The 23,239-nt window shown below is 39.2% G+C and overlaps 1 protein-coding gene across 3 annotated transcripts in view; it reads right to left on the bottom strand.

The window, feature by feature from the left end:
- CRISPLD1 (cysteine rich secretory protein LCCL domain containing 1) overlaps positions 1 to 23,239 on the bottom strand; it is a 58,941-nt gene that overhangs the window by 20,776 nt on the left and 14,926 nt on the right. For 2 of the 3 annotated variants that reach the window (XM_030553295.1, XM_030553296.1), the window contains 8 exons: positions 8,560 to 8,678; positions 8,280 to 8,412; positions 4,673 to 4,788; positions 3,868 to 3,968; positions 1,499 to 1,678; positions 1,338 to 1,398; positions 1,148 to 1,214; positions 25 to 155 (listed from right to left, as the gene is read on the bottom strand). In XM_030553295.1, the coding sequence (XP_030409155.1) occupies positions 25 to 155; positions 1,148 to 1,214; positions 1,338 to 1,398; positions 1,499 to 1,678; positions 3,868 to 3,968; positions 4,673 to 4,788; positions 8,280 to 8,412; positions 8,560 to 8,678 (908 nt within the window). Of the gene's footprint in view, positions 1 to 24; positions 156 to 1,147; positions 1,215 to 1,337; positions 1,399 to 1,498; positions 1,679 to 3,867; positions 3,969 to 4,672; positions 4,789 to 8,279; positions 8,413 to 8,559; positions 8,679 to 22,820; positions 22,881 to 23,239 lie in introns of those variants that run through there. The other variant, XM_030553297.1, reaches the window with a different exon arrangement.

The following is a 23,239-nucleotide window of genomic DNA, read 5'->3' as shown; positions in this document are numbered from 1 at the left end:
AAGTATCAGTAATCTTGGACTTACCCAATTGACTGAATGCCATTTCTATAAGATTTGATGAAATAGTTTTTCCTTCCTTGCCTAGTGATATCAACCCAACCACCATCATTGTCTAGGATACCATAATGTATGGCAGCTCTACAAATGCTGGATTGCTAAAAAATGGAGCAAGAAAATCATTTCCATGTCAGGTGAAACAATTATTTTCCATTGTATTTTAAATGTGAAAATGCAGTTCATCATTACAATTGTGCCCAATATCTGCATTTGTTAAAGCTATTCAGTCTTATGCCTTGCAGTCCTCATGTCCATCAAGCAATTCCAAAAACCAGGGATCAGTCACATATAGTAGCAACTCCACCATTTTTTCCTGCCCACACCCTCTGGGGACTGGGAGGGTGAGTGGTGAGTCACTACATGAGGCCTTCACTACTTGGGGATTCCCCTACACAGAGGTAGCCAGTGAAACCACTTTCTGGCTGCTTGTGCCCTCAAAGTGAGGCAAAGCCGTAGGAGCATAGTCCTGAATCCAGCCCTTACCAAACTTGGCATAGGTAGTATTACTGGCTGGGGCTGAAGCCTCCACAGACATCCATGCTGAGCTTAATGTAGTTAGGACAGCCACCACCCCACATGAAGAAAATGTCATTTTCCCATTACTCAAAATGAAAGCAAGTTTTCATAGTGTCTATTGTTTCCTCCCTTTTGTTTTAGTGCCCCACAATGATATGCAACAGGATAAAGCTGAAGGACCAGATATTTAAAACTAAGGATTAAATTTATACATCTAGACCCATATTCCCAAAACCAGCCTATAAATATGCACCTACAAAATCCTAAACAGCATTTTTACAGATTTATATCGGACTAAATTATCTGCACCCACAAATCCTGCTTATGTGGAAAATGTGAGATATTATATACCCAAAAACTACATGTTCAGAAGTGCAGGAACAAATCTAGACCAGGTTGAGGCTACCTTAACAATTTGCTGTAGGCTTTTTACTTTTCTGAGCATAGACTTCTTCAGAATGCATTCTTGCTGATAACACATTTTAGCTAATATTCCAAATTAAAAAGACAGAATTTCATTAATTATATCTATGCTAAACTCAATTTAAATATATATATATATATATATGTTTACCATTTCATAATGAACACTTCCAATCACTTTGCCCTTACTATCCAAGCAGCCAGCAGGACATTCATACCTAGAAATTTAAAATACACATTGGTTTGAGATCCTATGATTGCAACAGGGAAAATATTTTAGATAACATACACACAACTGTTTAGAATAACCTCAGATAGGCAAACTGTAGAATGTATCATACCTATTGCAAGTTGTCCCTTTGCACTGGTCTCTTAGCCTTACTTCACAAGAAACAATCTGAGCTAAATAACAAGAAGTCGGTTTCATTAAAATGTTTTAGAATGCTTTTTGTACCACTTGATTCAAAATAGTTGGCATATAAAAAAAATGCAAACTCCTTACACATTTGTTGTGTGCTTATTACTTCATTTCTCTCACTATCATCGCTCCTTGTAGAGCCTGCAGGTGAATGGATCCTGGATCGACTTTGTGATGTTCTATCCTGTGCTTTGGATTGCTGCCGTTCAATCTCGTTGGTTTCCTCCTCTGGCTCATGAGGGGAGTAATGCCTGTCTGAACCCTCTGTTTTAGTGAATGAATGAGACAAATAATTTCTCAGAACAGCTTTTAGTCTCTTTTTGTAAATGGCACTGACATAAATGTGGCAACTTTTGTGAATATTCATGCTTTTAATATCTTGTTTTCATGGAATGGTTTAAAAAGAGATAAATAAAATGAAAAATTTAATCCTTCCATTGACTCAGGATTCATCAGCTAGATGAATACCTGATGTTTGGTAACATACACCATATACCTTACTGGTGTCTTTACATGGATGTCTTGCTTACTTTGCAGCACTGACAGCACAGTTTTAAGTGTGAATGTGCTGGCAATATTTCTATTGTGGTAACTTCCCTCTGTCATGAGGGAATCCATAGACCAATAGTGGTATTTCTTCACATGATGCTACCTAACCAAACTTTTAAGTGCAGCTTGCTATAATTAAAGAAATTGGGCTTCTAAATCAATATCCACCTGAAATTAGGCCCTTTTCTAGGTAAGTTAATAAGGATCCTAATTTTCAGAGGTGTTCACATCTGAGCGCAAGTCCCTTATTTAGGTACCTGGATTTAGACACTCAACTGTGACCCAGATGAGCAGCTGAAGAACTGTATTCAGTAATCTTACTTTTCAAAAGTATTAACGTAAGTAATTTTCAAAGTCATTTATATTAAAAAAAAGAAAAGAAATATAAGCCCCATAATATGCTTCATTCTAATCTTATAAAATGTAATTAATGCAATTTTGAAAAATATAGAAGATAATAATGATGCAAGCTGGCATTTTACTGGAATGAATATGTTCTTTTTGCTGACACTGTTTTTTTTCCTTTTTAGACTCCTCTTTGGTATTTTGCTGAGATAGCAGGAATTTCCAGTTAAACAAATTACTACATAGACTTTTCAGTGGCTCATCAGTAAGGCAACGACTTAATCATTGAGGTCATGGCTGTCACGGATTCTGTGACTTTCTGGACCTCCATGACGTCTAGGTCTTCAGAAGGAGGATGCAGGACTGTGAGCCCCTGCCCTGTAACTGGGGCTGGCTGAAACCAGGACCCTGCAGCCCCAGCTGCGCTGCTTCTTCTGGCCGGAGGCGGCTCCAGACCCCAGCACACCAAGCACGTGCTTGGGGCGACAAGCCACGGGGGCGCTCTGCCGGAGCCGTGATGGCGGCAGGCAGGCTGCCTCCGGAGGTTTGCCTGCAGAGGGTCCGCTGGTCCCGCGGCTTCAGTGGACCTCCCGCAGGCGTGGACCAGCGGACCCTCCGCAGGCAAACCACCAGAGGCAGCCTGTCTGCCGTGCTTGGGGCAGCAAAATCCCTAGAGCCACCCCTGCCTCTGGTGGGCTGCAGCTGGGACCGGGGGCTGCAGCTGGGGCCATGTACCCCAGGCCCGTGCCGTCTCAGGCTTGGCAGGACTGCAGCCAGGGCTGTGTGCCTCAGCCCTGCCGCTTCCCAGGACCTGCAGCTGGGGGCCGTGCACTCCTCTTGCAGCTTCCCAGGGCCCTGTGCTAGAGACGGGGCTTGGCAGGAACTGCACTAGGGGCTGTGCACCCCTGTCCCGCACCTGGGCCAGTGGTAGAGCAGGGGATGTGTGCATGGCTGCACCCCCGCTGCAGCCACTGGAGTCAGGGCTGTGCCTCCTGCCCTGGTGGGGAGCTCACCCTGTCAGTCATCCCCTCCCCACCCCATGGGACTCCATTCCTCCCTGCCTACCTAGTCCTGCCCCTAGTTATTTGTAGTAGGGTGACCAGATGTCCTGTTTTTATAGGAACAGTCACGGTTTTGGGGACTCTTTCTTATATAGGCACCTATTACTCCCCCCCCCCTGCCCCCTCTCCTATTTTTTCATAGTTGCAATCTGGTCACCCTAATTCGTAGTAAAGTAAAGACCTGTTCATGACTTTTACTAAAAATAACCATGAAAACAATCTTAGCCTTACTCATCAGTAAGTGATGTAAACAGCATTCAGCTGCATCCTACACCTTCAACCATCACAGAAGTCAGTGGGAAGTCAGCACACTTAACTCTTCATAAAAAGGGCCCAGACTGTCACAATATCAGAACTTTAGTAGTTGCCTAAGCAAAATTATACTATAGTATACTCCACTGTCGTAGAGCATAATAAAGAGAGTAAACAAAAATGTTACATTTATGGTATCTAACCACAAAATCCAACTGCGGCTGCATTTGTTGAAATGGTACATACCCCTGTAGCAAAGATTTTCTCTGCAGCCTCCTCCAAAACTAGGTGGACATGCAGAACAAGAGTGGCCATGTTTGTAAGGAGCATGACCCCACCAGTTGCCCCTTAAAAATAAAAATGCTAATTAATAAAAATATGCATAAATGCATTCATCGTTAATATTAACATCATTTCAATATGTGGTCAAACAAAATGAGGAAAAACCTGTTTCTATTTATGTTGACATTTGAACTGTGATGTTGTTATAATAAACCAGGTCCCCAAAAGGGGTGTTTGACTTACAAGAGTCTGGGTTCAGTCACTGAGAAATTCATGAAGGGGAAATTGAGGCAGTAGCATGGTCCAATGTTGGATCAGGTGGGACGCTGTTATTAGTATGCTACCTAAGTAAATTCCTCCACCATAACCGAACAGGACTCCTGCTGTCCTGGACTTCAGTCACCTGAAGGTACAATTTGACCCTAGGCATGGTAGGCTCTCTAAATGAGGAATCTATTGTTTATTTTGGTAATGTTATAAATCTACTAAAATGATAATGGGGAGATAGCTTTATTGTGGTCTGACGTATCATTTTGTCTGGCAAATAAAGTTCTCTAACCCCAGAGGGCTAAAAGAAAGGCCAGAAAACAAACAGCCTGTTTTGCTTCATTCAGTAACAGCTTCAATAGAAACAAAGTATCTTTTTGTGGCTGTAATAGAAATAGAAAATTTAGCTTGATTTTCTGTGGGATTATCTCCTGGATTATGAAGTATTTTCCCCTTTCAGGATAAATTTTACAGGAAGTGTTAGCCTACTGTATATACTTACTTGGGAGAATAATTGCACACTAAATAGACTGCTTTTGGCCAGATCTGTCCCCAGATGTTCATATTATGACACAAGTTAATAGCACAACCTATCCTGCTACTTGTGGCCCATACCACCTAGATGATAGGAAACAAGAATACATGTGAAAATTAAATGAGTGATTAACACAAAACAAACATATCTATGAAACACTGAATTATAAAACTCAAATCACAAAAAAGCAGCAATGTTTCTGTCTCTCTCATACTCATACACACATACTTTTGGACAGGGGAAACACTCAAGCATGGAATTCAACTATTATTTAATTTTTGAACATTCAATACCAAGGGTCATGTGTATTGGTTGCTGCTGGTCAGATCTTTGGCTTGTATGAATCTGTGTTGTTCCAATGACATTAATGGAGTAATGCTGATTTTCACGAGCTGATGATATAGCCATTCAGTTATATCCCTTGTTATAAAGAACAACTTTATGCTGATGCGTAAAGGTTTCACAAAATAAAGCTAAACTGTGAGAAGTTGGGCTCTTACATATCACAGTTATGAACACAATCTAAGAACACAGAAGAAATTCAGAATTAGGTAGGTAGACAAACGATAGCCAATAATTGTTACCAATTAACAAGCAAGCAATTAACACAAGTAATTAAACTATTAACAAAAGGCTTAATTCACTGAAAATACTTATGTCTACTACAGACCACAAATTTTAAACAATTAGGAAATTTGTGTCATTGCAGTTGAAAGGAAAGTTGTATTTCCTTCATTCAGCTGTTGAAACAAGTCTGATTACATAATTTTTAAAAGATTCTGAAAGACTAAGGCTGAGATTTTCAAAAGTGCTGAAGGGAGTTAGGTGCAATGCAAATCTCATTCCCTTAGGTTCTTGTACAATCCCAGCCTAAAGGCTCAGATTGATTCCGTGTAGAACCACAAGCACATTAAATGTATGTCAACACTGCACACTCCTTTCACGGGAGTATAGAGCACATACACTACATGCCCCTCCCCCCACCCCTGGACAGGTATAAATAGCAGTGTAGACAGTGAGGCATTGCTAAAGTGACTAAAGACATGCCTGAACGCTGTGGGTGTATAACTTACATGGCTCTCTACATGCCCAAGTGGCGCCTCTCCCATCCACATTGCTATTTTTAGCAGGATGATGTCCTGCTGCCACCCTGCCGTGGAAGTCTTTCCCCACCTCAGGCAATGGGGGAAGACCCCAGCTGCTCCCTGGAGCCTTTCTCCACTGCAGGAAAGTGCCAGAGCCTTTTCCCGCTGCAGAGAAAGACTCCAGCAGCAGGGAAAGGCTCTGGAGGCTCCCCGCTGCCAGGATAGGCTCTTATCCTGCTGCAATAAAAGGCTTCGGCAGCAGGGAGCTGCCAGAATCATTCCTCTCTGCCTCCCCCACTTGAGCCTCTCTCTGACATGTGTAGCTACATACTAGGGTGGACACAGCCCGCATTTCATTGTGGTGTGAAGCTACATACATACTCTACACACTGCCATCAGTGGTGCACTGTGTAGATACAGTCTAAGAATACCATGTTGTGGGGATCCTGCCTGTAATGGAGAAAGATAATCTACGGATGTTTCTAAAAGAACTTTAGTAGAAAACATGTCTTAATACTAGGTAAAATGGACTTATGCAAATTACTACTAGCAAGAAAATTTGTACAGAAGGCTTACTGTCAATTTTCTTGCTAGTAGTAATTTGCATAAGTTTCTTAACTGAAGTTTTGCCCATCAGATTTTGGTAGAAAAAGTTAGAAATACTTTTTTGTTTTCATTGCCAAATGACAGAGAAATTTCTAGGTCAGGACTTAGAACAAGGGTGGGCAAACTACGGCCCGTGGGATTATCCTGCCTGGCCCCCGAGCTCCTGGCCCGGGAGGCTCGCCCCCCGCCCCTCCCCTGCTGTCCCCCACAGCTTCAGCTCTCTTGCTCTGCTGCTGGTGCAATGCTCTGGGCAGCAGTGCAGTGAGCTCCTGGAGCAGTGCAGCTGCAGAGCCGGGCCTGACCCGGTCTCTGTGCTGCGTGGTGGTGGCAGTGGCATGGCCTGGTTCCAGCTGGCCACGCCGCCAGCCACCAGTGCTCCAGGCAGTGCGGAAAGGGGGCACGGAGCAGGTGGGGTTGGACAGAGGGCAGGGAAGTTCGGGATGGTGGTCAGGGGGCAGGGTGTGTGGATAGCGGGTGGGGCGGTCAGTGGAGAACAGGAGGTTGGATGAAGGGGCAGGGGGCAGTCAGGGGAAGGGGTTCCGGAGGCAGTAAGGGGACAGGGAGAAGGGGTGGTTGGATGGGGCAAGGATCCCGGGAAGGTTGTCAGGAATGAGAGAAGGGGTTGGATGGGGCGGTGGAGGTCCGGGGGCAGTCAGGGTATGGGGGGGTTGGATGGAGCAGGAGTCCCAGGGGAGCAGATAGGAGGTGGGGGCCAGGCCACAACCTCCTCCCTAACCGGCCCTCCATACAATTTACAAAACCCAATGCAGCCCTCAGGCCAAAAAGTTTTCCTGCCCCTAACTTAGAAGCATACAATACACAGCACTGGGGAAACATTCAGGCAAAGGAGACTTGGCAAACTGAAAAATATGTTCTAGACAGGAGGAGTTATTTGGGACAGTGTACTGACGAAGTATAATTTTAACAATTTTTTGTAATCCTGTTTGGCTATTTCTGTACAATCCGGTACTTTTCAAATCTTTTTATTTAACTGCTTTTAATACCACTATGCTTAGGCTTCAAGTTAAATACTTTTACTGATACATGGCTGCAATGGTTTCTGCCTGAAGTTCTCTGTCAATGCCAAGGCAATATGGCAGGGAACTTCTTAAAAAGCGTTCACCCCACCCTCCCCACATGATAGTCAAAGTGCTGACAGGGTCCATACAGAAAACAGAAGATCCTATGCCACTTCAAAAGGTTACTGCTATTGTAGCAATATAAGTCCATTGCTATAATACTTTATTATTACATAAAAGGTGGTTTATTTCCTATATGATGTTTGTTCCTGATTAGTCATAGGACAAATCTCTTCTTTCTTTTCTGCACTATAAATCTCTACTACGTATCTGCATGAGAAACTTCCCTTGCTGTCAACTAGCTAAGTGCAAAATCTGCAATCTGCAAAGTGGACTTGTGAAGAAGATTTTGCAAGTAGTGGATGAAATTCACACAACCGCACCCCCATTATCCTTGAGAACTGGGCTTTGTAGAGAATCCCTGGATAGGTTGAGAAGGTACATCCCCAAGCTGCAGGAAGTCAATAGATATGCAGCACAACCTCACTCCATACTACCTATTGCGTTGATTTACAGCCAGTGATGAATTCAGTAGACCCAAACATCCTTCAGTGGAACATATTTGGCTAACCTTAAACTTAACAATAAGTTAAATTCTAAGGTCCTTACCCAATGTGAATAGATAAGAGTAGAAACTGAGTGAAAAGTTCGTAAGCGCTATAGACTCTGGCTCCCAAGAATCATAGGAACATACTGCTTCCACATTTTCTTTCAGGTATTTCCCTAACGCTGTCCTCCTGAGGCACCATGGGATTACAACTGTGAAAAACAGGAATAACTTTGTTGTAAACCAAACACACATACCTGTGTATAATGAGTGCAAACAGGACCAGAACATCTGTAAGGACAATAGGGATTGCAGTCCTGAGGATAAGGGTAGGTGAAGTCTCTCACTTCATCATACCATGCTTGGATATGAAATGTTGGAGGCCTGTATCTATAAAAAATGACAATGTTTAATAAAATTATAACCACTGTAGAACAACCCTGAAAAAAAAGTATCTTTCATCACTCTAATTTTAAATAAGAAATAGATGTCCTTATGATTTAAAATTGTTTGAGATAAAATGGTATTTTAAACTACCTTCCCCAATGTGCCCCCAAATTCTGGCCAATTGATGGAAGAAGGCTTGCAGGTCCATGATCCCACAGACAAGTTTCAGCCCAAGATTCTGCAGATCTCTCCAACTCTACATCCCACACCTATGGTTCAAGAGGGAAAAAAGAGATAGGCATGACCTAAGATATACTTTCTGGCTATTTCATATATTTGAAAAGAATCTCACCAAAACTATATATATTTTTTTAAGTTTCTTGTTTTTCAATTAAAAAGGCAGCTTTAAATAGCTTATCCCCCATTTGAGTTATGTAAGAAAAAACTTCTTTATAAAACCATGATGTAATAGAAATATTTTCACAATATTAAAAAATGTTTTTCTGCCCATTTAAATTTCAGCAGTGTTGTCCAGTGCAGGAAAAAGAAACTATGAAAGTGACAAGCTCAGTTCAACTTTCCTAGGCTGAATTATATTTTCTGTTTTGTGAGATTTCTTGTATAGTAGAAGGCACAATTTTTAGCCAAAAGGGTATTATCCAACACACTTTCAGCATGAGGGGTTCCCCCCAACAATCCAATAGTTTATCTGAAATGAAAGGTTTTTCTCCTTCTTTTTCACAATCAGCTTTCGTAGAAATAACATAAAATGCGAACATCTACTTGAGGAACAGTGCAAGCTTCCAGAATATAAACAAAATGACTGTCTTGGCTGTATGGTTAAGCTGGTAAAATAGGTTATGTTCAGCATGTGAAGCAATTCACTATGCCACCAAGTGAAAAATATTTCCGTCTATTCCAAAGTGTTTTAGAAAAGTAAAATAAACTGATGTATGAATTATGGTCTGTTTATCACAATGTCCTTTAGAAACAATTGTCGGAGTAAGCTTATTGCTGAGAGGTAAACAGAAACTTGGAAGTTTCCCTCTCCTTTCAACCATATGTGAAAACCCACCTTTTCACTGATGCACATCACCAGTAGAGACCACATCTTACTATGTTTGTACTGTCTGTACTGCACTAACCATGCAATATTAATTTCAGAAAAGGCTTTTGTCAAAGTTGAGCAGGTATCTCTTTTTTTAGTTCAAGCACCCTATTAATGCTGCCTGACTTCTTCTATTTCTTAACTGGTAGTTATAGAAGCTGCTTCCAAATATTTGAAAAGTTATCTTGGATTCACTGGAGCTGAAATTACTCAGGTTGGCAAACTGGAGTATTTCTGGGAAGTAAATAGGTTTGTTGATTGAAAACAAAGTTATTCCTTTGTATGTTCAGTCTAGTGGTTTCTTAAAAATGAGTTTGTTATCAAAAAAAAATTGTTCAGTGCTTCCTAACCCCACTTCCCATGCAAAAGCTGAAGTTGCTATCTAAAATCTATAGCAGAGCTAAAAATTGAAAACTCTAAGCTAGAGCTGAAGAATATAGAAGAGTCTGGTTACTATGGTTACAGCCAGATCTGCAACATCATAGGAAGATATGACATGTTCCATGAAATTCAGCCAAATTTCTTGAGTCATATTATATCTTCAGTCAATGTTTCATTATCATCATATCTTCCTGTGATGTTGCAGATCTGGTTGTTTGCAACCTTAGTAACCAGAAACTTATTGTAAGTTCAGTGTGCCTTTGCTTATGCAAACATTTTACCAAGAAGTTTAGAGACTTTAACTTTTATCTCCCCTTTCCAGTCTCTGAATACTGTCTCTCAGAGTACAAAAACTTATTTCAAGAAGTCTAACACAGTGGCTTCTATCTTGTCTTTAACCATCATCACCATCGGGAATCTTTCAAAGTTGCGTATGATTGTCTTGTCTTTTATGCATTGTCAATTTCAAATTATCAGTGAGTCTGTTGATGATTGACAAGGCCTATTCTGGAGCCGCAGACGCTGCCACATTGCAGACATGTGTTTCTGAGCAGGGAGGGTGAACGTGGGGCATTGGTTTGGGCCAGAGCATGTTCTGTCTCTTCCATTTTTCTGGTACATGTAATCACATCTGATTCTCAAAGAACTGAGTTTCTCCATTATTATCGATCCTGGATTATACGTTCCCACAAGTTGATATCAACGTTGCATTTCCTCAATTTGGCCTTGAGAATGTCCTTGTAGCATTTTTTCTGCTCCTCTAGCACATTTGCCTTGGCTGAGGTGAAAGTAGAAGACTACAGAGAATTAGCTCTTTTAATCATGCCATATAAATCAATAGCAGTACAGTTTATGTAGCATTCTGAGATGGCAGCATGACTTGGTAATGCTGCATCTTAAAAGTCACTACACTGTGCTTTTGCTATGTGCATTGTGACAATGCTACTCCATTCAAGTCTGCTCAGATTTTGCTATATTTAGATTTAGTTCAGTGAATGTGAACATGGCTGGTTCAAGCTGTTTCGTATACTTTCTGAACTCTGTGCCCAGTCCAAATTTAAATCCAAACTGCACTCTAAACAATTACCCATATGGATGGTCTTATTAAGTAGATTTTAGGGATGTGCTTTACATTAATACAAAAACAAAGTGTAATCTTCTTTCCTGCAAATCTCTAGAATATTTTGTCTCCAAGGCAAACTAAGCTTAATTTTATTCTTTAAAGAACCACCCAAACTATATTAATATTCTATTCTGAAGACCTCATTATGTCTTCTTCCTTAAAAGCAATTAGTCACTCAGAAAAGAATTTTACCATCTTCCTTTTCAGATGTTTCAAATACTTTATACAGTTAATCCAAAAATCAAATTCTGATTTACTGTTAGATCTAATCTAGTCTGTCTGTGTCTGCTGGCGAGCAAGACCTAAAGCTGATGCTTAAGTGACTTTTAATACATTTTCTGCAGAGAATGACGAAATGTATCCATCCAGAGAGCTGCAAGAACAGTTTCTGATGAAAACATTTTATTAATTGTCACTGCTGATGACAGATGAACAACTGTACTCCCGGGCACTGTTGAGATTGGATAGTCTTCAAAAAGTTTCTGAAATGTTTCCATTTTTCAAAATGCTTTCTAGCCAGAAGGTATAGTGTAGTGTTCTCATCTCTTCTTTGTCCACATTAAAAAATACCCTCTATATTACACCAAAAATAGGAATGTACAATTCTTCCTGCTCTTAGGCTACATCTTCAGCTGCAGTTGAGAAACACTCTGCATGGCTGAGTAGAGCTGGTGCAAAGAAGGCCTGTGCAGACTCCCAATCTTAGAACAGCTCTCTCCTGCTCTAGGCTCCTGGATTCAGTTGCTCTAACTTGCACCAGCTGTCAATGGACTCAAGGAAACATTCAAGTAGCTGTGGATTACTGAGGTTCACGGATGCCTTAGGCGTGCCCCTCAGCCACAGCCCATACTGCAGCAGCAGAAGAGTAGTGGTTTATGAGCCATTGTAGGAGCTCTGTTCCAACTGAAGATCCATCTATGCATGTGAGATCCTCTAGGGCCTAGGTCTACAGGGTTAGGGCTGATCTGTTGTGGCAGAGCAGCTGAGAACAGCCAGAGTGCGTCATAGGATTGGGGCCTCAAAGTTTCATAATGGGACACATTCTGAGGACTACTGATACATAACTACTCTAGGTTTTAATGTTGCAGAGGTTAAAACTGTGGCCTTGGGGTAATCCCTAAATTATGGTTTTTATATTAGCAGATGGTGCCTCCAACTGGAAATCTCCAGGAAAATAAAAAAACTGCACAATATAAGGGGAACACCACAATTCTGTAGTCAGACTGGGATTTTGAAGTTATCAAATGGTATATGCCACAAAGTGGCACATTTATTAGATACAGGCAGAGAGGATGAGGAACTTAGATTGGGAAGTTAAAAAAATATTCAGCAAATAAAACAGACAAACAAGAAGTCACTTAGAACAATCTAGAGCCAATGTTACTGAGTTTATAGTGGCCCCATACTCCATTTACAAATAGAAAAAACTCAAAGAATCACTCCACTTTGGTGCCCAGTGTCTCTGCTGCTTAGGTTGCTTTGTTGGAGTGTCTACAACTCAGGTGGGATTTTTACACAGGGTTTCTCCTTCAGGGGTGTGGCAGCACTAGCAGTAAAGGTGAGCAAGGCACAGTTGTGTAGGGGCTATGACAGTATGGCTTCTCTCTTGGGTTTCCCTCTGCATCTCCTACTCTGGAGAATTCTCTCTTTAAGATGGGATGCCAGGAAATGATATCATCACCCTTCTTTGGCCCTTCCTTCTCTACCTACAAAAAAGGACTGTCACACAAGAGAAGCTCAAAGAGTCTTCAGTTCCTGATACAGTACATACTAGCAGCTGAGGAGAGGTCAAGGTGACAACAGAGTTGAGCTGGTCAAAAATTGTTGGTTAATACTTTTTTTGACAAAAATATAGACGTTCATCTAAATGGAAAATTTAATGGAAAGCGTCTTCTCTCAAAGAGATACAATTTTGCATAACAACAAATGCTAGAAAACTGAAATAAGTTGTTTTTAGCAGTTTCTAGCTAAAAATATTCAACTTTGAGTTCTTTTGATAAAAAGTAAAAATCTTCTACAGGAAAAAAAATCCAACCAGCTCTAAGTGAGAGGAAACGCAAGTTACATTTAATTTTTTATTCTTTATTCTTTTCTCAAGCAAGTTAATTGGAGTCAGGACATCAGCATTTGGCACAAGAAAATAAACCCCTTTAATCTGTTTGATAAATTATATAATCCAATTATCAAATAATGTTTTATAATAGCTCTTATAACTTCTGTTACTTGTAAAACTTTGTAGAAAGAATTTGATGCCTAAAGTTCAGGCTTTTTCATTACAATGCATTTGCAAAACATTTGAGTTTCTTAATAGCTCATAGCAACTATCTCAAAAATCAGATCATCCGTATCAACATTGAGAAGATCTATGAAAAATGTGTAATGAAAATTCCAGAAATTACTACACTCATTTAGTTTTGAATTCCTTTTTATAAAAAGAATAGGGTATAAAACACATCTTTGTTAATCAACTGCTTAACTGATTACCTGTGCCACCTTTCTTAAGGTTCTTTTAATTTCAATTGCATAACTAAAGAAAAAGGATGCAATAGTTTAAATTAATTTTATAGAGTTTATTAAATTTCTGTAACAATAGCAACTAACAACATAGGATATAAAAAGGAAAAATGGTATTTGACTATGCTTTGGCTAACACTAACCAGAAAATTGGTTGATATAACCATTCACGTTTCAGAATCAAATTACACAATCACAATAGAAAATAACATATACTCAATTGCTATCTTGGGTAGGTGACTTTGTTTAGATTTTGATTAAGGGTCACTCAGAATAGGACCTCACTTGTGCCAACTGATGATCAACTTCAGTGTTGCTGACACAAAGGAAAAACAATCCAAAGCTAGATCACAACACATTTTGATCAATTACTTACATGCCAGTTCACCAAGTTGTTCTTCTCAATCTATAGTAATCAACCCTTTTAACCTATTTCCTAAGGAGTAAGATTAGCCCAGGATCTGACTGAAATTCCTAACTACCTCAAATAAACTCTGACATTTATAACAGACTATACAGAATGGGTGCAGAACAAGAAGCTTGCTCATTTGGTCTCATTTTATGTCTGGGCACACCTAGAACTTGAAAGGCAGTACAAAACCATAACCAATGGTAGACAAAATGTACAGTTTTACAATCTTACTTAACAGTAACTTGTTCAGTTTTAAAGCTAGTTTACAACCATCTTAAATAGAACCTGTTCCAGTATCTTTATAGCACATGCAAAAGCATGTTTACTTCCTTACTAATTAGGTACTCCATTTTTGTAAGTGGTCAACTGATTAATTTGGATCACCACCCAAGAGAAAGTCTATGTGACTTATCATCAGGTCTTTACTCAGCTGCCAACCTTAAGCTCAGTTATTGTTCACGGCAGGCGTCGACAATGAAAACAGGTTCAAAGAAGGATGGATACGACTATCATAATCTTTTAGCGATGTGATAGGAGGCAAAATGAATTGCTGGAAAATAGAAAGAGAAACAGTTAAAGGTGCTTATCCAAGACAGGTACTTGATTTCATTAGGAGGACTCCACCAGTGACTAGCCCATGACCTCAGTCTTCTGTCTTAACAGGTGTCTTCTGTTTTCGGGAAGCAATGTGCTAAAGGAGACAAGTCACTTTATCCTATTTCTTGGTTCTTACCCAACTTGGTTTCTCTTCTTGAAAGTGCTGGCATGGACCAATCAGATAGTGTCCAATATTTCTTGCTAACATTTGAAACGTTCAGTGAAAATGAAAGTCATCCTCTCTCACCATCCAATTACGAAACAGGACATCAGCTTTTGAGTTCTTGAAACTGCGACTGGAATTTTCCAGTCTCTCTGAGAAACACCTTGTCACACCAGCTTATGTAAGATAATCAGTTAGGCTTTAACTGTTGGTACAATCATCTTGGGACATACCTTGAACAGCGGCTGGCTTGCTTGGGTCAGCAATTTACCTCCGCAAGTTGCTTTCCGTGGGCCTCTTTGTGGAGCATACCTCAGCCAATTTTGCAGTTATTCTTGCTGAACTTGCAGTTTCTCCATCAACACTATGCTAGCTGATGAACTGTCCAGTTTAACATTCATATAATGTATACAAATTTCTCCATATTCTTTGATGCCCTTTAAACTTGTTTTAATAGTCCATTATACAATGCAAAGTCACTTCAAGAACTGTTGTTCTCCAGCAAGCCAGAACAGCTGGATAAATCTTCCACCTATGATCTCCTTGTTTTAACATCAGTGGTAGAATCTTAGTATGTATGGATGAGCTGAGTCCATATATTATTAATAAAACAGTTAAATTTCTGATTATTACACTCTGTGGTCAAATGTCCTTATACACACATTATTTGGCTTCAGTTCTTTTATTTACCGCCTCTTTCAACACAAGTGTATTTCACTAACTTAATAGCAAAAACACACTTGATTGCAAACATTAGCCTTACTTCTTCACTTTCTCACTTAAACTAAAAAAGCACAATATAAATGCAATCTCTTTCTTTCTTCACCGGTTTGCCTGTAAGGTCATTAAAATTTACAATATTTTGTCCAAAGCTGTATCACTTATAGTTGATTTCCCTTTTATACACATTTTAATTATAAAATTAAATTCTATCAAGTTTCCCATTTTACTGCTGTATCTGGCACATCATATAATATCAATGTTTGATATTAATTTAATATGATTTTAATTCATTCATTGACACGATAAAAGAGGAAATGAGCTGTCCTGATGAAAAGTCATGACTAAAATGTATATTAAAAGAATAGGCAATTGTTTGGCAGATAATCATTTTTGAAGTGAAACTTGGTCATAAAGAAAATGTAAGTGGCACTGAGCTGTGGAAATATCTGGAGCCAACTAGAAAGCAGAGAGATTATGCATATAGACTTTGCTTCTGCAGCAAATAATGCCAAATTCCTTATTGTCTTCCCCTCCAAACACACACACCACTCATAAAGTTACTCCAGAGCATTCAGGAGTTCAAGTAATTCTCCTCTGTGATTTTTATGGAAGAAGGCCTCAGCCATCTGCTTCCATAGTGCTCCCATTTAAAATAAGTATTATAATATAACCCACACATGATAAGTGGTCTGTGGGGATTGAACCTAAGTACCAAAAGCATCTGACTCTACAATCTGAGTTGAAAATTGACACTTTTATTCTCTGTGTGGACCAACCAGTAGAAGAGAACAGTGCACTTAGCTACCATAGCACATTGACAGAGAAGTATGGCGATTTTCTTGTCTATCAGATGGTTTCATTCGGTTAATGAATTCTTTTGGAAAGGAGAGAGGGGGGAATTGTGGAGAAAAGGGTGAGCAATACATTAAGACCATGGACCCTTCCTAGCTGAAACTGTGTTCTTGACATCAGGCAGAGCTATCTATCTACAGTGCACTGAAAAATTACCTCTACTTCTCCATCAAAACAAAAAAGATTAATAGGAAGGTGTTTTTTATTTAATTTATTCTTGCTCTGGGCACTTTACACCAATTTCACATAAATTTATATTTTACATGGACATATTATTACACATTCAGTGAAGTTAATAAAATTATCCAGAAAACATAAGAGAACTAAGCTTCTTAATAACAGTATCTATTGTCAATCTTTCTCTCATTATTCCACCACCTCCCTATATAACAGAAATAAGAGTTACAAGCAGGAAACTTAATACAAATTAACTAAAGATGTGAATGTGAAGTAGATTAGGTCCCTGTGAAGAGATGTTCATAAGAATTAAAGTGGTCTAAATTTGGTTTAGCTTAATTCACTGTGGAATTGAATTAAATTAAATGAAACTGAATTAAGGCCGCTTTACTTCTGAATGAGGGTTTCCACACAGGGCTTTAATGCAGTTTAACTAATACACTTCAAATTCACACCTTTAGTTAATTCAGATTGAATTTTCTTGGGTGTCCCCCTGTAGACAAACCTTCAGATTTTTTTTTCCTCTGGTTCATATCAGAACTCATATGGCATACAGGAAGAAGACAATCATTATACTGACTCAGGCCAGGTCTACACTAGGAATAACATCGATGTAGCTATGTCTCTCAGGGATGTGAAAAATCCACACGCTGAAAAGACCACACAGGATCTTGTTCTTACACCTGTCTGGACAAGGCTCTTTTTAAGTGGATAAATATATATATTGGTTTGGGGGTTAATCAGAAAAACATAGCCTGCAAAGTTGCTGGTGGCTATTGATGCAAAGTCTACTTTAATAATAGGTCTGCAAAGAGAATACAAAGCTCAGAAATGTATATGACTGCAATGCATGAGAGCTCATCCTCAGAGTGGCATGCTTCTATGGAAATCAATTGTGTGAAGCAACTTCTCTATTCAAAATTAAGGTATTAGGAATATCAATTTAATCAGACTCTTGAGCTGGACCTTGAAAGCTTGTTAATAGTAAATGGATAGCTTGTCAAATTTTGCTTTTGTCTTTGACTAACATGAACCAAAATCCAGGTTCTGTTGAAGTCTATGGGAATTTTGCCATTGATTTGAATAGCGTCAGGCGGATAAAAGGAGCACCTTTTCATTACTACTATTCAGAACCCAAGACAATGAATTTTAAAACCGACTGATGTAACTGAGAGGACAGGTGTTAAAAGAGGATTGGACTTTAAAAATTAATTTCCAGAAGTTGGGACAGAGTCATTCAGCAATCCCAGTCAATCAGTTACCTGCTGGTCTAAAGTCTAGGAGACCCAGCATTCAAGCTCTAACACTCTTAACATCGCCCTGGCTCAATAGTCAACAATGAACTGTAATAATGACTCTCTTCACAGCAACTATTCTAAAGTCTGGCAGCTGTGTATGCCGCCACTTGTTTTCATTTCTTCTTGTTGCTACCATGTGCTCACTGTTAAGATAAGTTCCTGTCTGCATCCTAAAAACTTGCCCACACCGGTATTGCCCTGGCCTCTTCCTTTGTCATTCAGTGTTAAACGCATTCTGAACTATATGCATTTCCTCACCTTTTGGGGGCGAAGCCAGACTTTCAGGCACCTGCTCCCCTACTTGGTGTAAACTTTGCTTATACCAATCAGAAACGAATACACACAGTTTTTGGGCCCCGTCCCCTATGACACTTCTATGATATCATAGTGGGTATTTTAGGCTGGTTTGCCATGTGCAGGCAGAAGAGGAGAAAGAAAAACGAACCCTGTGTACCTTGTGCACACCCGTAACTGAGCCTGATCACCTCGAAGCCTCTCTCAGCTCATGTGTTTTAAGCAGAGTTTCTACGTTTGCTGGTCGTTATGAGTTGGTTTGTATTTGTAAGTATTGGTTATTACTAAATGCTGCATCTGTGTTTATAAATATTGTTTACTGCATCTTTGTTTATAAATATTGTTTAATAGTAAATACTTTAGCCATTGTATGTTTTAAGTTCCATTAACTCTATTAGCTAATCATATGCTGCTTCCCTACCCCTTGTAACTATCCCCAATAAAACTTTAAATTAATTAATTTTAGTTGTGTGCGTGCCTGCAGTTTGCATCGTGACCCATACCCTGCTTGCATCCCTTACCTATACAGTCTATTGCCACGTGCAGCCTGGTAAATAACAGGTCTGCATTTTTCTTTCGCCCCTAAAAGTGCGTGGCAATCTACACTCACATATCTGTATAGGGTAGCCAGTGCTTAATTTGTGTCAGGGCTTGTCAGGGCTGACCCCAGCACCTCTAGGTTCAGCAGTTCAGAGCCCCAGTACATCTGAGCTTGCTGCATCAGTTACGAATGTAAAAAATTGCTTGAACCCCAGCATGTAATTGCTTGAGCTCCGGGACCTCTTTCATTACATATTAAGCACTGAGGGCATCCTTTTTGTAGGCCAATGGGCAGAATCCCCAGCCAAAGAAGATGAATAATACTGACCAATGGCAGAGTTTCAATCCCTTTCCTTAGGGCTTGCTTTTATCGATTTATAAAAAAGGAGTTCCAAAACAAACAAACAAAGACACTTAGAACAATGGGTCCTAAATGCCAGAGACCTTTCCAGCTTTTTAGTCAGCCGAGAGAAGAAGAAAGAAAACCAAACATACCCTTCTTCCTAAGGAACCATTTACACAGTCACTTTTCCTTTGCAGTTATGCCCTCATCTTCGATCACCCATGCGACAAGCAGGGATCTGAGTTAATCTTTCATGCGCTAGAACTGTGCAGCATCTCTCTACCTTGTAACACCTTCACACAGCATCCCAAAGCACTTTCTAGTGGGAGGTAGAATACCAAAATAACACTTTACATAGCTAGATAGAAATTCACATACTCTGGGTAATGAAAAAAGGCCTAAAACAGTGTATCGAAGGCTGAGGTGTTTAATGCCTGTTTTGCTTCAGTCTTCACTAAAAAGACAGCTGGTGATCAGACACTCAATTCAATTAATATTATCAACCAGGGTAAAGGAACACAAGCCAAAATAAGGAAAAAATAGGTTAAAGAATATTTAGATAAGTTAGAGTTATTAAACTCTGCAAGACTTGATTAAATTCACCCTAGGGTAATGAGGAGCTAGCAGAAGCAATCTAGAATAATGGGGTATGCAGTCCTACTGACAAGGATCTGGGAGCTAAAGCATATCACACATTGAATTTGAGTCAACAACATGATAGAGTAGCAAAAAAAGAGGCAAATGTCATTCTGGGGTGCATTAACAGGAGCATCGTATGTCAAAGACAGGAGATAATTCTTCCACTGTACTCAGCACTGGTGAGGCCTCAGCTGGAATACTGTGTCTAATCGTGGGCACCACACTTTAGGAAAGATGTGGACAAACTAGGGAGTGGCCAGAGGAGAGCAACAAAAATGATCAAAGGTTCAGAAAACCTGACCTATGAGGAAAGGTTAAAAAAAAAGGGGGGGGGGCAATGTTTAGTCTTGAGAAAAGAAGACTTGAGTCTTGAGATAAGTGCTCAACTGTATTAAGGGCTGTTAAAAGAGGATTGTGATCAATTGTTCTTCACATCCACTGAAGGTGGAACAAGTAGTAGTGGGCTTAAATCTGCAGCAAGGAAGATTTAAATGAGATATTAGGAAAAGCTTTGTAACTATATGAATTGTTAAGCACTGGAGCAGGCTTCCAAAGGAGTCAAATCCCTGTCACTGGAGGGTTTTAAAGAACAGGTTAGACAGACACCTGTCAGGGACGGTCTAGATGATACTTAGTCCTGCCTCAGTGCGGATAACCTCAAAGTCCTTCCAGCCTTAGATTTCTGTGATTCTATGGAAGTAAATTTAACTTGCTAAAGATGGAAATAAGTACAGTGAGTTCCACTGAAAGTAAACATTTACCATGGCATGGTATAAATATCTCACAGTGGTATACATTCTAAATATTGGGAGTAGAGTTGTAACAAAAATACCATGGTACAGTATGGTATTTAAGTTTTAATAGCTTCCACTGTATTCTTTAAGACTAATTACATTGAGAAAGGAAAAAAGGAAGGATGAAATATTGGATGAAAAATACCATGGTCAAATAAGCCAAAAATAAATAAAAATCAGCAGCTTGGCACCAGCATATTATGCTAGTAAGAAAGACAAGGTGCCCAGAGACTCACTTTATGATGACTATATGTTCCATGTAATAAGTTGAATTTCATTGCACATCCCATCCAAAGTTCGCAAACCACTTTACAGACACTTAATCCTCTCAATATCATTTAAATATAGGTAAAAATTATTATATTGTTTAATACAGAGGAGTACACTGACACAAGTAGTTAAGATCAAATTCTCCAATGTGGATGACTGAAGTTAGACATCTAAATTCATATTTAGACACCTGAGAGAAATCAATGCAAAGTTGTGATGCTCAGTACCTCTGAAAATCAGGTCACTATTTAAATAGTTAAATATGAATCTAGCTCTTAAATTTAGCCATGACAACTTTGGTCTTAGTGTCTTACTTAAGGCCACACTGATAGTGACAGAAGTTGGGATCAAATACTCTATTTCTTCTCCAACCATTACATAACCCTTCTTCCAAAATATGAAAACAACTACACCACCCTAAAGACTACCAGTTCCATTATTAATCATCAAGCATATTTAGGATAGTAAAAAAGAGGGAAGAGATGACATTATTATACTTTCCCTTACTGAGGAAAGTATGAATCCATTTTCTGCTATAGTACTGAAAACTAACTGGAAGGAAAGTGGCAAGAACTTTGTCATATTCCAGTTGTGACAGACTGATGTTTATAAAACTTTTTAAAAAGATCCCTACACATATCCAGAGGCTTCAGCTACTCTTTTGGAAAAAAGAGTAGAAAGCAGGAAAAACTGGCTTTTCGCTGGAAGTAGCAGAGTGCTCTGAAGCCAAAAATATTGTTCCTGAACACTGAGTAAACCACACCAATTTCTGAAGTAACCCTGTATTACAGTTTCATGTGTTTGCAGTTTTGGTTTTAGAAGAGTCAAAAACACAAATAGGAACAGCACAAATGACGAACCACATTTCATTTTCAGTGTAATCTAAATATATTAAGATCTTGCTGAAATATTCAGATTTCTAAGGTGACTTGTCTGTAATGTCAATGTTGCTGTTTGAAAACTAGATAAAAATCCACAATATTTTAAAATCATCTTATGGACTGTATATTCTAAGAGCAATAGTATTATGGAGTAGCAGAAGAACTGCATTAACTGACTTTAATTTCCCCAACACCGTCTATTGACAAAGAGTTGTTTAGTCCACTTCTATTACAACTTATTCATATCTATCTATCTATATATGCTCCTGTGTGAAGATCAGAGCCTTAAATATTCCTTTAATCACCTCCTACCACCATTACAAGCCAATTTTTAACAACTAACTGTTACCATACAATATATCAAAAGCTGTTGTGGGAAGTAATTGCAGCGTCTCAGATACTATGGTCTGATGAATATTAGCTTTTTAATGGTGACTCCTGTAAATCTGATTTTAATACAGTAGAAATGGAATATTGGAAAGGATGACAGAATAATAAGATATGATTTAGCACCCCTATAAGAGATCTGCTTAAATATTTTCCATAAAAGCCAGAGTTGAGCAACTGTCTTCAAGTAATAGTTGCTTGCCAGGGCAAATATGGTGAGCTATTTAACAAATATTTGTCTTTCTTGTAATTGCACCCCAAAACATTGGATTTAATAACTGAAGTAAACTCAATTTATATTACAAAATGGTATTGTTTTCACAAAATATGAAAAAAGGGTTCTCATTACGGACAAAAGCTGCTTTCTTTTAGGAGTCACTTTTGGCCTCACAAGGTACTTTTACTTTGTAAAATCAAGGGTTGATGGCACCTCTTTTTGTAGATGACAGGCCAAATTCATCCATAGTATTCAGGGGAGTTTCAGTCAATGTTTCTCAACAAATCTTAAATTAAATCAGATTCCCAGTCAGATAACATGGAGAATCACAGATCACAGATCACAGATTATTAGGGTTGGAAGGGACCTCAGGAGATCATCTAGTCCAACCCCCTGCTCAAAGCAGACATGTTAGAGTTACTCAGTGTAAATCAGCAATTCTCTCTGTCTTCACTATAGATTTTACTGCTTGAGCTCTATGTTCTGCTATTGCTAATTAATAATTTTGCTAACAGTGGTGAAGGAAATGACAGATGAATTGCATCCCTCCTACTTTTGTAATTTTTCTTTTTATTTTGGTAAAGCTCTTTTAAAATTTGAAACAATAAACAAGTCTGCTGCTTTCCCACTTGCAGCTTCTGTTCCTGGAGCCACTTAGTTGCTACTGGCATTACATCAAAGTCATAACATAGACTTACCCACTTGTTCACTGGGCCACTTTCAAGCTGCAGAATCCTTTGCTGAAAAATGCCAGATAGAATAAGAGGATAAGTCAACGTCACAGTATTCTTTGATGCAGAGTCAGTAGCCTTTCAGCATTGGGCAAAGAAGCTGAAGCACTTCCACCAGGCTTTGAAGTGAAGCAGGAAAGTGGAAAGCCAGAAAGAAAGCAGACAAGTTCGCTCTCAAAAGGGAGCTAGATTGTTTTTTTAAGTGCCCTCCAGCCACTAAAAGGATTCCACAGACAATAGTTCTCAGTTCTAAAGGAACGGGAATTGTGTTTTTTCAAGTATCCCTGTGAAGCTTTGGAAAAACTGACAAGATGACAAACAAAACAGAGACATGCCAGAGATGTTTCAGAAAGGTCTAGGAATTTAAATATGGGCATTGATACACA

Source organism: Gopherus evgoodei, chromosome 2 (assembly GCF_007399415.2).
Source record: "Gopherus evgoodei ecotype Sinaloan lineage chromosome 2, rGopEvg1_v1.p, whole genome shotgun sequence".
NCBI lineage: Eukaryota > Metazoa > Chordata > Testudines > Testudinidae > Gopherus > Gopherus evgoodei.
Note: the sequence above shows the minus strand (reverse complement) of the source record. Positions and strands in the feature narration are given on the sequence as shown.